Source organism: Chelmon rostratus, chromosome 8 (assembly GCF_017976325.1).
Source record: "Chelmon rostratus isolate fCheRos1 chromosome 8, fCheRos1.pri, whole genome shotgun sequence".
Lineage (NCBI taxonomy): Eukaryota > Metazoa > Chordata > Actinopteri > Chaetodontiformes > Chaetodontidae > Chelmon > Chelmon rostratus.
The window spans coordinates 9,635,645-9,648,149 of record NC_055665.1 but is presented as its reverse complement, the minus strand read 5'-3'; the positions used below and the strand labels follow the sequence as shown (position 1 = coordinate 9,648,149).

Genomic DNA, 12,505 nt, shown 5'->3' with positions numbered 1-12,505 from the left:
GTCTCACTGATAACATGCAGGCACATGCAGTTTTATTATTCTTATGCAACTTATCTAGCCCAAGTTATTATGAACGTTATTACTGAGCAAGCGATATGCAGTAATCACTTTTTCTTCAAGGAAGCACAGATCCATTTTCCTTTGGTGTGTTTGGACTCAGTGCTCTTTCAGCTCTTGTGTTTTGTTTTTAATGTCCATTTTAGGTTTGGTGAAGAAAGTCAGGGCTCTTTTTTTCAGGCCGGGTGCAACTTTCTGGATCTGCGAAGGCCTCCATTGCACTGTTTGGACTCAGTACCTTATTATGATTATTGTAGCAGATGCTGCAGATGCTAAATGACTTGAATGATCAAATTTATGTTTGCATGGTGGTTTGAAACACTTCCAATAGTCCTATAATGATAGACTATAGGATTAAATCTCCCTTTAGACTCTCCATGGTTGCTCTCTCTTGGTGTTTTATATGTGATTCTTAGCTTTAGAGAGTTGTGTCAGTTGGTCATATATAAAAATCAATAAAAAAAGCATTGCCTTTGCAATATAGATATGATATCTTTCTCATTGTATTGTATTGAGGAATTTGATGCACTGTGCAGCTGTAGTCTATGCGCAGATGTTTGTCGGCTCTGTCTAATCTCTGTGTGGCATCCTTTGATTTCGGTCGGTCCTTTTCCTCCCTGCACACCTGGCCTCTGTCTCTTCTCTGTTCCATTTCCTCCCCACAGCTCATGCACTGTGCATGTCTGTCACTTGCTCCCTGGCTTTCTGGCTGTCTGTCTGATCCCGCTGCTTCCTGTCAGGATCGTGGGAAAGCCCTTTTCGGAGGACTCATCCTCTTTTGGCTTATCTTTTTTTTTTCCTTTTAACCCCCAAAGTTGGCTTATGTGGTTATTTGTGGTCAGTGACAGAGCTTTCTATCTCCCCATTTGGAATATGTGTTATTTTTCCCCTTTGGTTGTTTTTTTTTTATTTCTAATGTTTAAATGACCCCTTGTGGTGATGTGTAGCTACTGCACACTTCATTTGGATTATTCTCTACTGAGACAACGTTGTTTTCTTGGGTCAACACATAACAAAGAAACAATTATCCTTGTACACTCAGCCAGTTTATTAGGTACACCAGATAAATCTGATGCAGCTCATGTTTTAGAAAAGTCATTTTGGAGGCTGGAATCTGAGAATCTTTTGAACTATTTAGCCTACACTCATTGATTTGAATGGGGTGGACACTTGTCAATTTCATGCAATACACATCATCAGCAGCAGAAACTGCAGCCCTCAATTGACCATACAGTTGAATCAATACCTCACTGAAACAGTTCAGATGCTTTACACCTTATATTTCCTGTAAATATAATATTTTATTTCATACTCTGAATCTGTTTTGTCTTTTGCTCCACAATTTAGATTCTCAGAGTGTCAATACCACCTAGTATAGCCTATGAATTGGGTAAGTTATCTTTCCTGTGGTGTATTTATCAAAATGTCATTATATATTCTTTGCCACATACCTCAGCCCCAAATCATGTATTCTTCCCTGTGTCACTCACTTCTCCTGCCCTCCTTCCCAAAGACCGAACCCGTCCAGATCTGCTCCCTGAGGAGACCCAAAGGCGTTATGCTCAGGAGGTTCAGGTCGTGCAGGCTGCTGAAGTGGCCAAGCAGCTGGAAGATTTCAGGTGAGGATCCCCATTCTGAGCTCTACTCAGCCAGTCAAGCATAATCTTTATTGAAGTATTTATTTTGCCAATCCACTTTTTTTTTTTTTTTATCTCAGTAAGTGTTTCTGAGGTTTAACAAAGATGTTCAGTGAAATCAGGTAGCAAACAAGTGAGAAGCTCATTTTTAATTAGTGTCAAAAATCACACTTGAGTTGTGTTCGAGAGGAAATCAGAAAACCAGAGTAATGAACCAATAATTTATGGTTTCTCAGCACAATTTAAATGACCACTGAGTCAATTGTTTACATGCATTGACCTGTTAACTACAACTTGTGTTCAGTCAATCTTACAATTCAGCATTTTGCACTAGTTTTTAGATTGGTTTCCTACCTTGAAGGCAGCATTTTGCTTCATTCAAGTCAAGATGAAAATAGTGTTTTAGTGTTCGTATTTGACATCTAACCATCATTTCTCTATAATCTCAACATTAAAAGGCATTAGACAGTTCAATTTCAGCCTCGGAAGGTTCTCACCTAACATGTTTACTGTGTGCAAATAATGCCCAAATGCAGAATTAGACAACTTGTGTTAAAGTCTAACTACCCTACCCTAATATTGCTATGGCTCCTTCACCATTAAAGCCATATGTACACTTATCTTTGCTCGAAGACTTTTGCTGTGAATATCAGGAGTATGACCACAAGAAAAGGTTATTTTGTCTGTGATGCTTATGCTTAGTTTTATTAAATTGAACAAAAGAACTTTTAGATGGGCTGGTTTTGATTTAGATGCACAGGAAAATGACCTGATCTGAAATTTGAGAGTGGGCTGCCAAGAAGCAGGGGCAATGTTTTCAGTAAATCAACCCTAAGAGGGCACAAATTAAGCAAATGTGGACATCGTGGACCGAATAATGACAATTCCTTTGTTTGATTAATTATAAAGGTTTGTGTTCAGCGGCCACTCTCTTGGAACCATTACTAATAGCCATATTTTAGGCACTGTAATGCACAGAGCAGCCCTCTTCATCTACATTATGAGTCTGCTCACGGAATCGGGAACACGTTCATCACCATACTGTGTCAATCCTTTGTTTTCAATATTAACCTTGCCAAACTCCTGTCTCCCTCTGCTTTGTCTTGCACAGGCAAAAGAGGATGATGGGCATGACCCCCAACGAGGCTGAGCTCATCGACGTGGAGAGCCACTATCCCACCGACCGCATCCCGATGGAGATGAAAGAGAAGTCTGTAGCTGAGAACCTGCTGGACAAGATGTCTGAGACACAGTGAGCATTTCTCTCTGTTTCCACTGCTTCTTATAACACCAGAACTGTTCAGATGTTGCCACCAGGAAGAGTGGTCATAGACCCTGCCAGTATCATTGTCTACCTGCTACAGAATAGCAAGGGGTTATCATGGGTGCGCACGGTTCCTGAGGTATAAGTCAAACTAATTTTCGTCATAGACCAGGGGTGCTCAGAGTTAGTGGTGGGCCACAAGCCAAAAGCAAACAGCCATTGTATTGTAATATGTCTTCTATTATGTTGTTAAGTAAAATGGTGCTAGGTTCCCAGGTTCCCTTAATTGACTGACTTCCTGCATGTCGTCCTGCATGCTGTGCTCAATGTCAAAAGAGCATTTTACCTCACAATAAATTGAACAACATAAACAGCCCTTTATGTGATTTATGTGACTTTTTCTTAATTATGTCTTTTTTTCTGCTAGAAATGGGCCAAATCTGACTTTATTATGGCAGAGACATGGCATAGACATTGTCAGGCGGCTGGCTGTTTGATCACTTAAAAAAACTTCCGTCAAAAGTCAAAAGTCAAAAGTGTCTGCAGCCTACAAAAGGCGAGAGGTCAGCTGCGAGCATTTTGGATGCCTATTTTGCTAACGGTCATTTGAAGCTAAAGATTGTGTTTGTAGAAAGCTGATAATACATTCAGCTGTTTAAATCAAGGCGTTTTATGTCACTGTTGGTTGGCTGTAGCAAATAAGGGTCTTTGTTCTGTTCCCACGTGCAATGACCAAGTGGTTTAAATTTGACTTGCCAGAGGAACTAAACTTTGAACTAAAAGTCCCCTTTGTGCCTTCCTGTGTGCATTTCCTCCACATCTGAGAAACTGTGGAAATCATCAGATTAGATGATGAAAAAATGCTGTTTTCACACAGAAAAAACAAACACACGCAGTGTCATGAAGATATCATTCAAAGAAAACTTTCAGATAGTAATTGGACAGTGGGGAAGATGCTTCAGTCTCCTCTCTATTACCTGCTGCTCGACGCTTTAAGCTGAGAAGATAATTGGTCTGACAGATGAATTGGAAAAGCAGCTGTTTTGGATCTGTTCCCTCTAAAACTGGCACTGCTCTCTCTATAAAGCTCCATAGTGGAGTCTATTCAACATTAGCTGGGCACAAAACTAATCTAATGCAAAGCACACAGAGACAAATGCAGAAGAAGATGGAGAAAATCAAGATCACTGGACTCGAGATCTGGAGAGGGAGCAGTGATTGGAAGGGAGCACAATAGAGCAAGAAGGAAATGAAGAGGCAGAGAGGAAAAGATGGAGTCAGCAGTGCCACGCTGGCAGGAAGGCTCTCCTCTGGCATCTTGCCAGCCGGAGGAGGGATGATGGTGGTCGGAGGGGGCGGGGGGGAGAAAGGGCCAGAGGGTTATCAGTGCTGGATAGCTCCTGCCCTGGACACGGTTAAAGAAAGAAAGCAAGAGATCTGGGGGAAAGTTAATCTATCCTTGACCCCGTGGCCAACAACAATGTGTTATCCTCTACAAGAAGTGAGTCGGACAGACAGAGATAGGAGGCCAGGGAGAGGGCAGAAGACTGCCTAACTTCATCTTGTCAGAAGAGAGAGAAAAAAAAAAAAGAGCAGCAGAAATGAAAGGAGATGCACTCGTCCTGTGGATACTGTCAGTGGAAGAGATGCAAGCAGCCTGCAAAGCAGTCTGTATCAAAGAGATGATGATTCTTCTTTTGACTTACTATCACACAGTTGGATCTCTGTCTCCAATGCACAAACTATTCATTCAGTTTCACTCTATTCATTCCTGCCAACAATCAGCTCTCTATTCCCCTCACTCTTACGTTCTCCCACACTCTTGCACCCAGTCACCCTCATCCAACGCCCCCCCCCCCGATTTGACCACGGCATGATGACCTCCCCCCAGCTGTTTCTCATTGGTCTCTCTGCTGAATTAGACTTAGACAACCGGACCATTTGATTGGATTATGCAGGGGAATCCCGGGGAAACCCCTCCCACCCTTTATGTTCATAGCAAAACATGAGTATCCAATTTCCACAGTCTTGCCTGCGTGTTGCATCAGACAAAAACAGGGTTAAATAGACGTTTCCGCTGTGCTGGAGCATTTCTGACTTTGCAGACAGCTTACTACAGAGATAAACCGGAGCAGATAAAGTTTTAAACAGTCTGAGGACAATAATTTGGCTTTTTTGCAGAGCCTCAAGAGTGAAAGCTTCTTTTAAATTTGCTGTTAGAGTGCGCACAGGTGCAGCTTTTCATGCATCTTTTACTTTTTTGATCTCTTTTTTTGTTTTGTTTTTCTACCTTTTTTTCAAATTTTAGAATATGTTCAATAGCTTCTGCTCTGAACACAATAACACAGCAGTCAGCTTTGAGTTGGATCAGGAAAAGCTTAGTCGCTTCAGATTCCACCGGCCCAAAACACACTTAATAATCAGTCGAGCAAGAGAAAGGAAAAATGCTACTTAAAAGGAAGAGGTGAGCCTGATGCTGCAAGATGAGTAAGTGCGCTTCGCTTTTGTCTCTTTGCGACAGTAACATCACTGACACCTGCCTCTTTTCTTTCAGACCTACAATTGTCTCGGACGAGGAAAAATGGTGAGTGTTTTTTTGTTTTTTTATAAATAAAGTAAAATAAAGATATTTGCATGACAGTTGTGTTTGAGTAGGCATTCGTGCACATGGAGCTCATTTGATCTGCATGCTTTTACCAAGCCTGGGTGTGGTCAAACCACAAGATCTTTGCAAACTGGCTCAACAGTACCAAATACTCATCAGAACATTTTATCAATTGACTTTTCCATAGAAAAAGGCCTTTCTACTAGTACATATCTTTGTCCTTTGTTTAAAAAATGCCACTGTGTATCTGTAAAGTGACTGAGTTGCGTTTTTAAACGTTCTATGTCTTGGTACATGTGTTGCACATACAATAAATTATTCAACTCTGTCATGCACATGTTTTTTTATGCTCTTTTTTCAACAGTTCTGTCCCTTTGCTATTAAAGCTCTTTATGTTGCAGTCAGTGTATTCAGACAGCTTGCTCAGTATAGCTGTGTGCTGACTGGTGATGTGAGACACTTGCACTTTTGTTGTGTGCACATCCCCAGAGGCTCCTCCCTTAGTCTTTTTTTTTCCAACTCCTCGTATTTCTCTCAACTCCTCCTTTGTCTTTTTGTGTCATATTTTTTCTCTCCTCCTTTCTCTTTTCAACTCCTCCTCCTCCCTTTCTGGACATTAACTCTCCACCTCCCTCCACCCAGCTTCCTGCATCTTTACATCCTCATTTTCATCCTGACTCTCTCTCCTCATTTGCACATCACTGATGAACACTAGAGACTATGCAAATACACAAAACTTATGCTTTACTGCAGCCTTTAGTTTTATATACATATAATATATATAGGACAGATGCATCTGCAGTATAAAGAAATGTTCCAGCATTACCATTACCATGTTATTAATTAATACCTTGTTCGAACTTCTTCTGTAGCCAATCCATCTTTTCAGCGGTGGCCTTCTACATGAAGCACCTTGGGGTTAAAACCAGAGCAGTTGACAGTAAGAAGTCCAGAGGGGGCTTCTTCAGGAGGCAACTAGTAAAGGTAAGCTACCCTTACCTATGTAGAACATCCCTGTCCAGTCAATCAGTAAGCACACAGATCAGTAAATGTACTGCACTGCTCTCAATAAAGTTCTTAAGGTTTTTTTTTTGTGTGTGTTTTTGCAGCCGTTTGACATCTTTTTAATTTGAACTTATTTCTTACTTCTTTCCAGAATAAGAAGGATGAATCCACAAAGGGCAAGCCCAGAGGGGTGTTTCCTGGCATCCCCAGCTGGATTGCAGGCAACAGTAGGTGTCTGCTATTGAAATACGTAGGATAAAAATATGATTGTGTATTATAGTGACATTTAAAAAAACTATGTGTAATATCTTTAAATATTGATGTCAATGAATGGTCTAGATGTGAGAACATGTCCTGCCCTTCTTTCCTGTTACAGCTGAGGTCAAACCTAAAACGGAGGCTGAAGGTACTAGTCGTCCAGAGTTCCCACCCCCACCCTCTTATCTGTAGAACGGTCACATCCTTACTAATCAACCCATAAGCATGTGTGCATGCCCAAAATCAAACTGATCATTTAGTTGATTCTGTGTTTGAGGGTGGTTGTGTTACTGTAGTGTCACTATGTATTTTGTAATCACCAGACCCTCACACAATGCACATGTATCTGGTCTGCAGGGTTGCAGGTGTTCTCTTGCACCAAACTAATCCTCTCATTTACTACAGAGGCCCTCACTGCACTGTACTCATCCTGTCTGTTTGTCTGTCTCACAACGTCCCTGTCCCATTTTCACTGGTTGAAGTGCATGTATTTCTGCGCCTGCCTTGTCCATCGTTCAGCTCCGTTAAACTTGTCACACTCTTCCCCCTCTTCAGCGGAAAAGGAGAAAGTGAATCCGGAGCGTAAGGGTCTAGCTCCCGGCAGAGGCTCCCTGACCGACCCCGCGGCCCCGTCCCTCCCCAGCAAGAAGTCTGGTCCCAGTGCAAGTCCTGCCTCTCTGCCTGGGTTAGAGATCAGTGATGGCTCAGGCAACAACGTCAGCACAGCCAACAGCCCTGAGTCTTCACACATCGATGGTACGCCTGCTCATTGACTAGGATGTGTTGTATAGACTCTGGAGTGTGCCACCAGAACAGTTATAGACTTTTGCAGTGTTAAATTATAATTACTTGATGAATTAGTGAGTAAAACAAGACTAAAGCCGTGCTAGCAGGTCTGTGCGGCTCTACTGAGGCACAGTGGTGCTTTGAGCGGAATGCAAATGAGTGATAACATTCTTACAATAACAATGCTAACATATTGATGTTTACCATGTATATAGAAAATAATGTAATGCTAGATGAAAAGTCAGGAGTCTCCAAAGTCATTAGAATTACTATCTTTTGCACGAAGTTTCTTAGCAATCTGTTCAGTAGTTGTTGAGACTTTTTTGTTAAAATGTCAATGTCATAGTGGCAATTGAGGAAAAGCCAGGGGATCACCAGAGTCAGTAGGATTCATCCTCTGGATACCATGAATGCTTCAATCTGAAACAAAGTGGTGGATCCACCGAAGCTGCTGCATCACTATAGGCTGTAAATACAGAATTATGGACAGAGGCATCAGGAACTCTGATTGGCCAGCTGTTTGTGAGCTTAACTTTACTTTTAAGCAGATACAATGCTTACATGTGATAAAACTAAAGACACCCAAAATGCAAATGATCAAAATAAATGCAGTAAGTGGAATGCAAACTGAAAGTGTTAAAGCAGGATAAATGGATGGTGAGATGGGATAATCAGCCATATGCTGTAAGTAAACACAGTGACAAAAAGTATGGGGTTAAGTCCTTGGCTCTTCTTAATTCCTGTCATCTCTCTATTGCCTTTTTGTTATTAAAGGCCTAAAATGCCCCCAAAACTCCTCAGAACAGGTAAAAATTTAAAAGCCTTTTAAAAACTTGTGCATTTCCAGAAAATGCAGGACTATTGTTTGGCAAATGTAATAATCTTTTCAATTTTTGAGATTTTCAAATGCACAGTTTAATCTAATTTTGAATAATCAGTTAATAATTGCTTTTTAAAATGTGTTGATGAGTTTATTAATTGCTTCCAGTTAAAACCCAAAAAATTGACTGACTAGCCGCTCAACAAACCTTTATTAAACATGATATACATTTGGACGTATAAACAATATATCATGATTGTGTGGTTTATTTATATGTTATTGCTGATGAGATGTACATTTGTTAATTTACTGGATAAAAGCACTATGTAATTCTCTTTCAGCAGAGAGAGTTGCAAGACATAACCCCTCATTTGTTCTCTCGCCCCCTTTATCCAATCTTCCAGGCCTCTCAAGCAATCGCTTGGAGCCTCCGACCCTGTTTGACGGGGGTGATGTGTCCCCCGTCGGGTTGGGAGGAGGGGTGACTGTCGGGGAGACCCTGTCACCTAGCGACACTCCCACAGAGGAAAACCTGGAGAAAGAAAGGTGAGGAGGATGTAAGGACAGCAGTGGCATCCAGGGAGCGAGTTTAAAACTGCAGTGTGGTGACTCAGTAAAATATCATAAGAAATTACAGGATTAGAGAGATTGTAATCAGATTATAATTAGATGGTATGGGAGTTTTCCAGTGTAAAGACTGCATTGATTCAATGACCAGGGAAAACCGGGGAGTGAAACGTGTCTGAACTGCTCCGGCTGAGGGAGCGTGGTATAACTCCCCCAGCAGTCTGTCCCTGCTGTGTGCAAGCTTCTGTCATGCTGCCTGTTGCTCGCTAGCTAACGGAGGCTGCAGTTTTAAGAAGGACCCTCACCAGGTGAACTCCGACCCAGTCTTCCCTTCCAGCCCTTTGCCTCCCCTATCCCTCATTCTCCCTTTTCTCCTCACAATGGCAGACGTGCTCTCTTCCTAATAACGCTCTGCCCCGTTTGTGTTCTTTTGTCTGTGTCCTGTTGTGCATCTCACGTGTTTACAACAGAGCTTCATTGCAGTTTCTGTTACATATAGGCATTGTTTGTGCAGTTCTGACTTTTTTATTGAATTTAGGTACATGTAGGTCAGCACAGTAGTGTTTTCTTCCAGACTGAGATATTTGTAATTGTTACTGTTATGTGGGACTGATTATAGATGAGTGTTTCTGTGCTGCAGCTATGCAGGTTTGGCATTTAAGTCAGTCATTTTAGCTCACATATAAAATGGTGATATTGTGGCTTAAGTTTGGCTAAAGCTTTAAAACATGTGAAGATTTGCAACTTAGTCCATGGTTATGTTTTAGACAAAGTAGCTAGACCCCACACTGGGCTGCTACGTACAACTGACAGTTAGGACGCTGTGTAAAACGTAAATAAAAACAGAATGCAATCATTCACCAATGATCTGTGTTTACTGGCAGAGGTTTTACAAAGTGTTCCGAAGTGTTCCTGAGTCCATGTAGTAACATCCTTCGTACAATGAGCCTTTCTGGGATGCCGCTTTCATACCCAATCATGATACTATCACCTGTTACCAATCAACCTGTTTACCTGTGTTTGTTGCTTCTGTCCCAACTTGTTTAAAACATGCTGCTGTATCAAATTCAGAATAAGCAGATATTTACAAATCAATGGAGCTGATGAGGGAAATGATTTAATATATTGTCTTTGCAGTATTTTAACTTGAGCATATGTCAAAAGGGATTGGCAAGTTATCACATTCTGTTTTATTTTGTTTCGCACAGAGTCGAGGTTGTTGTTTAATTATATATTGTAGTTTTTGTTGCTCGCCCCGTGTGCTTCTCAAGGTGTCTTTGTCTGTTGTGGCCAGGGCCCATCCTCTGTCCTGCTTATCTCAACAGTGTGTGCGGTTACATGTTGTTCCAGGGGCTTCAGCAGTGTATTTGGCATGCTCTACTCTGACAGTGGTTAAAATCTGATTAGTATATCATGTTGGGGTTTGCATTTGCATGACATGGTTGTTTCTATGGCTTACAATAGTTGTATAAAGACGGGCGTGTAACGATGTGGTGTCCCGTGTTTTTGCAGACGGAAGACAAGGTGGGTGTCAGCGCCTTGACTGAGTCACGGACATGCTTCAGGCCTTATACTGATCACACAACACACATGCACAAACACTTCCATACATACACACCTCACACTGAGCCCTGCACTCCTGATTCGTAACACAAGAACACTACATGGCTAAGTATCATTTACCTGCTTGTGAAGGAGTTAGAAGAAGCTTGATTGTTGGGATCAGTTGGATTATTTTTAGTGCACGTTGTGTGGACTTAGAGAATTGTTGACATTAAAGTGGCCTAACTTAAAACTCAAGGTACAGGCATTCTGTAGAAGCAATGCATGGCTACTTTTTTAACATACTGTAGAGCATTGGCTCCCAGTAACTCATAAGGAAATGTAAAAAGTGTCGGAATTAAAGTGCTACCATGTCTACAGTACAGTATATGAAGCATACTCTATACGTTTCATTGTCTAACCAGTATATGCATGTCATACTGTATGTCATGCATATTCACATGGCACGCTCACTAATTTTCTCTCTTTCTGTATCTTTTGTTGATGTGATTTTTTTTTTTCCTTTTTGAACAACTCCCTTTCTTGTATAAATCCCCTGCTGCTGCACCTTAAATAACTCTCCTTCCTCTGCACCCTCATAATTAACACAAACATCTGTGCACACTGACTGCACATGACTTTGATACTTTTCCTTCTTCTATCCTTCCTGTCAAACATGTCTTTTGTTATTTTCACTGCCTGTTTGGTATCTCCTCTTTCCGTTCTGTGGCATTTCTTTGTTTTCTTCCATTCTTTTGCTCTCATTTTCTCCTTGTCCCCCCTGCCTCTTTTTCCTTTTTCCCCCTAACCATCTGTCCTTTCTTGCATTTGCTTCTACCTTCTGTTTCTGTCCCTATCTTTTCTCTTCCCTCCCCCATCCTCTCCCACCTCCCCTCCCTACAGTAGGAAAGTGGCGCGTAGCGAGAGTGCCCGCGTGGACCGGCACTCCTCTCGGCGCCGTGGCTCGTCCCGGGCCAAACAGTCTCGCTCCCGTAGTGATGTGGACCTCCAGCCTCCGTCCTCCACGACAACACCTGCCCTGTTCACCCCCCAGCACCTCCATCCGTAAGATGGACACACCCCGTCTTAATGTCTCTCTGATCGGATGGGTGCACAGCAGGGACAGACTGTCGAACGCTGACTGTTGAAACAGGATGAGTGCAGCAGTCCTGAAATAATCAAAAAGGAGTTAAACAAAAATAATAACTCACCTGTCTCTTTCAAAACTGTTAGGTAGATCACTTTGAAAGGATGTTTAAATTAATCTTTGTGTAAGCAAATTATTTTAAAGGGTCCATTGTCTGTCTCCTGTTGACATGAACCCAAGGAATCAATCTGACTGACAAGTTTACTGACTCATTATTGATGGATCTGTCTCTAATAGTTGACCTGTGACCAACAGGGATTGAGTAGCAGATAAACAGCACTTTCATTTTCAGTGGGCAGCCAGACACTTGGCTCTGTGGGGAATTGATTAGTGAGTTGGGTCAATGTTGACCGTGACCATTGGGTGAGCATTATCCAACCCTTTATCAAGGGTTGGTTTACGCGCTGTTAGTCAACTATAAATCCACATCATGGTCAGTTGTACTTTGCCAGGACTCACGGGGGATTGTCTTGAAACAGTAGAAGATCTCGAGTGAGACATCAGAGGTCAAGCTCCGCCAAAGATTTACATACATTTCCTGACAATGGCTGCTGCTGTCATCATGGAGGCCCAAGAGTGTCATAACAACAAGGCTAGAAAAGGCTAGAAACTGAGGCAAAAGTGAACACTTAAAATAGTCGTTCTGTGGATTGAAGTTAATTCTTTCATACATTAAGAAAATCTCAATTGTGTGATGGTTACCGTGCACCTTATCACTGCCGTGGCTGGTGTACTATCCTATTTTAATCATAGGCTTCAAACTGAAGCACGCTCTGAAGTAGTAGCTGAAAAGCTTCAGTTTGATTTATCACTAATC

General features: G+C 41.8%; 1 protein-coding gene across 6 annotated transcripts in view; it reads left to right on the top strand.

Annotated features, from left to right (window-relative positions):
• Window positions 1-12,505, top strand: part of arhgef1b (Rho guanine nucleotide exchange factor (GEF) 1b) — a 37,422-nt gene that overhangs the window by 17,656 nt on the left and 7,261 nt on the right. For 4 of the 6 annotated variants that reach the window (XM_041943461.1, XM_041943459.1, XM_041943463.1 and 1 more), the window contains 11 exons: window positions 1,405-1,447; window positions 1,571-1,676; window positions 2,806-2,946; window positions 5,513-5,542; window positions 6,436-6,547; window positions 6,720-6,795; window positions 6,945-6,974; window positions 7,382-7,582; window positions 8,837-8,978; window positions 10,512-10,523; window positions 11,445-11,606. In XM_041943461.1, the coding sequence (XP_041799395.1) occupies window positions 1,405-1,447; window positions 1,571-1,676; window positions 2,806-2,946; window positions 5,513-5,542; window positions 6,436-6,547; window positions 6,720-6,795; window positions 6,945-6,974; window positions 7,382-7,582; window positions 8,837-8,978; window positions 10,512-10,523; window positions 11,445-11,606 (1,055 nt within the window). The remainder of the gene's footprint in view (window positions 1-1,404; window positions 1,448-1,570; window positions 1,677-2,805; window positions 2,947-5,512; window positions 5,543-6,435; window positions 6,548-6,719; window positions 6,796-6,944; window positions 6,975-7,381; window positions 7,583-8,836; window positions 8,979-10,511; window positions 10,524-11,444; window positions 11,607-12,505) is intronic. The other 2 variants (XM_041943462.1, XM_041943465.1) reach the window with 2 other exon arrangements.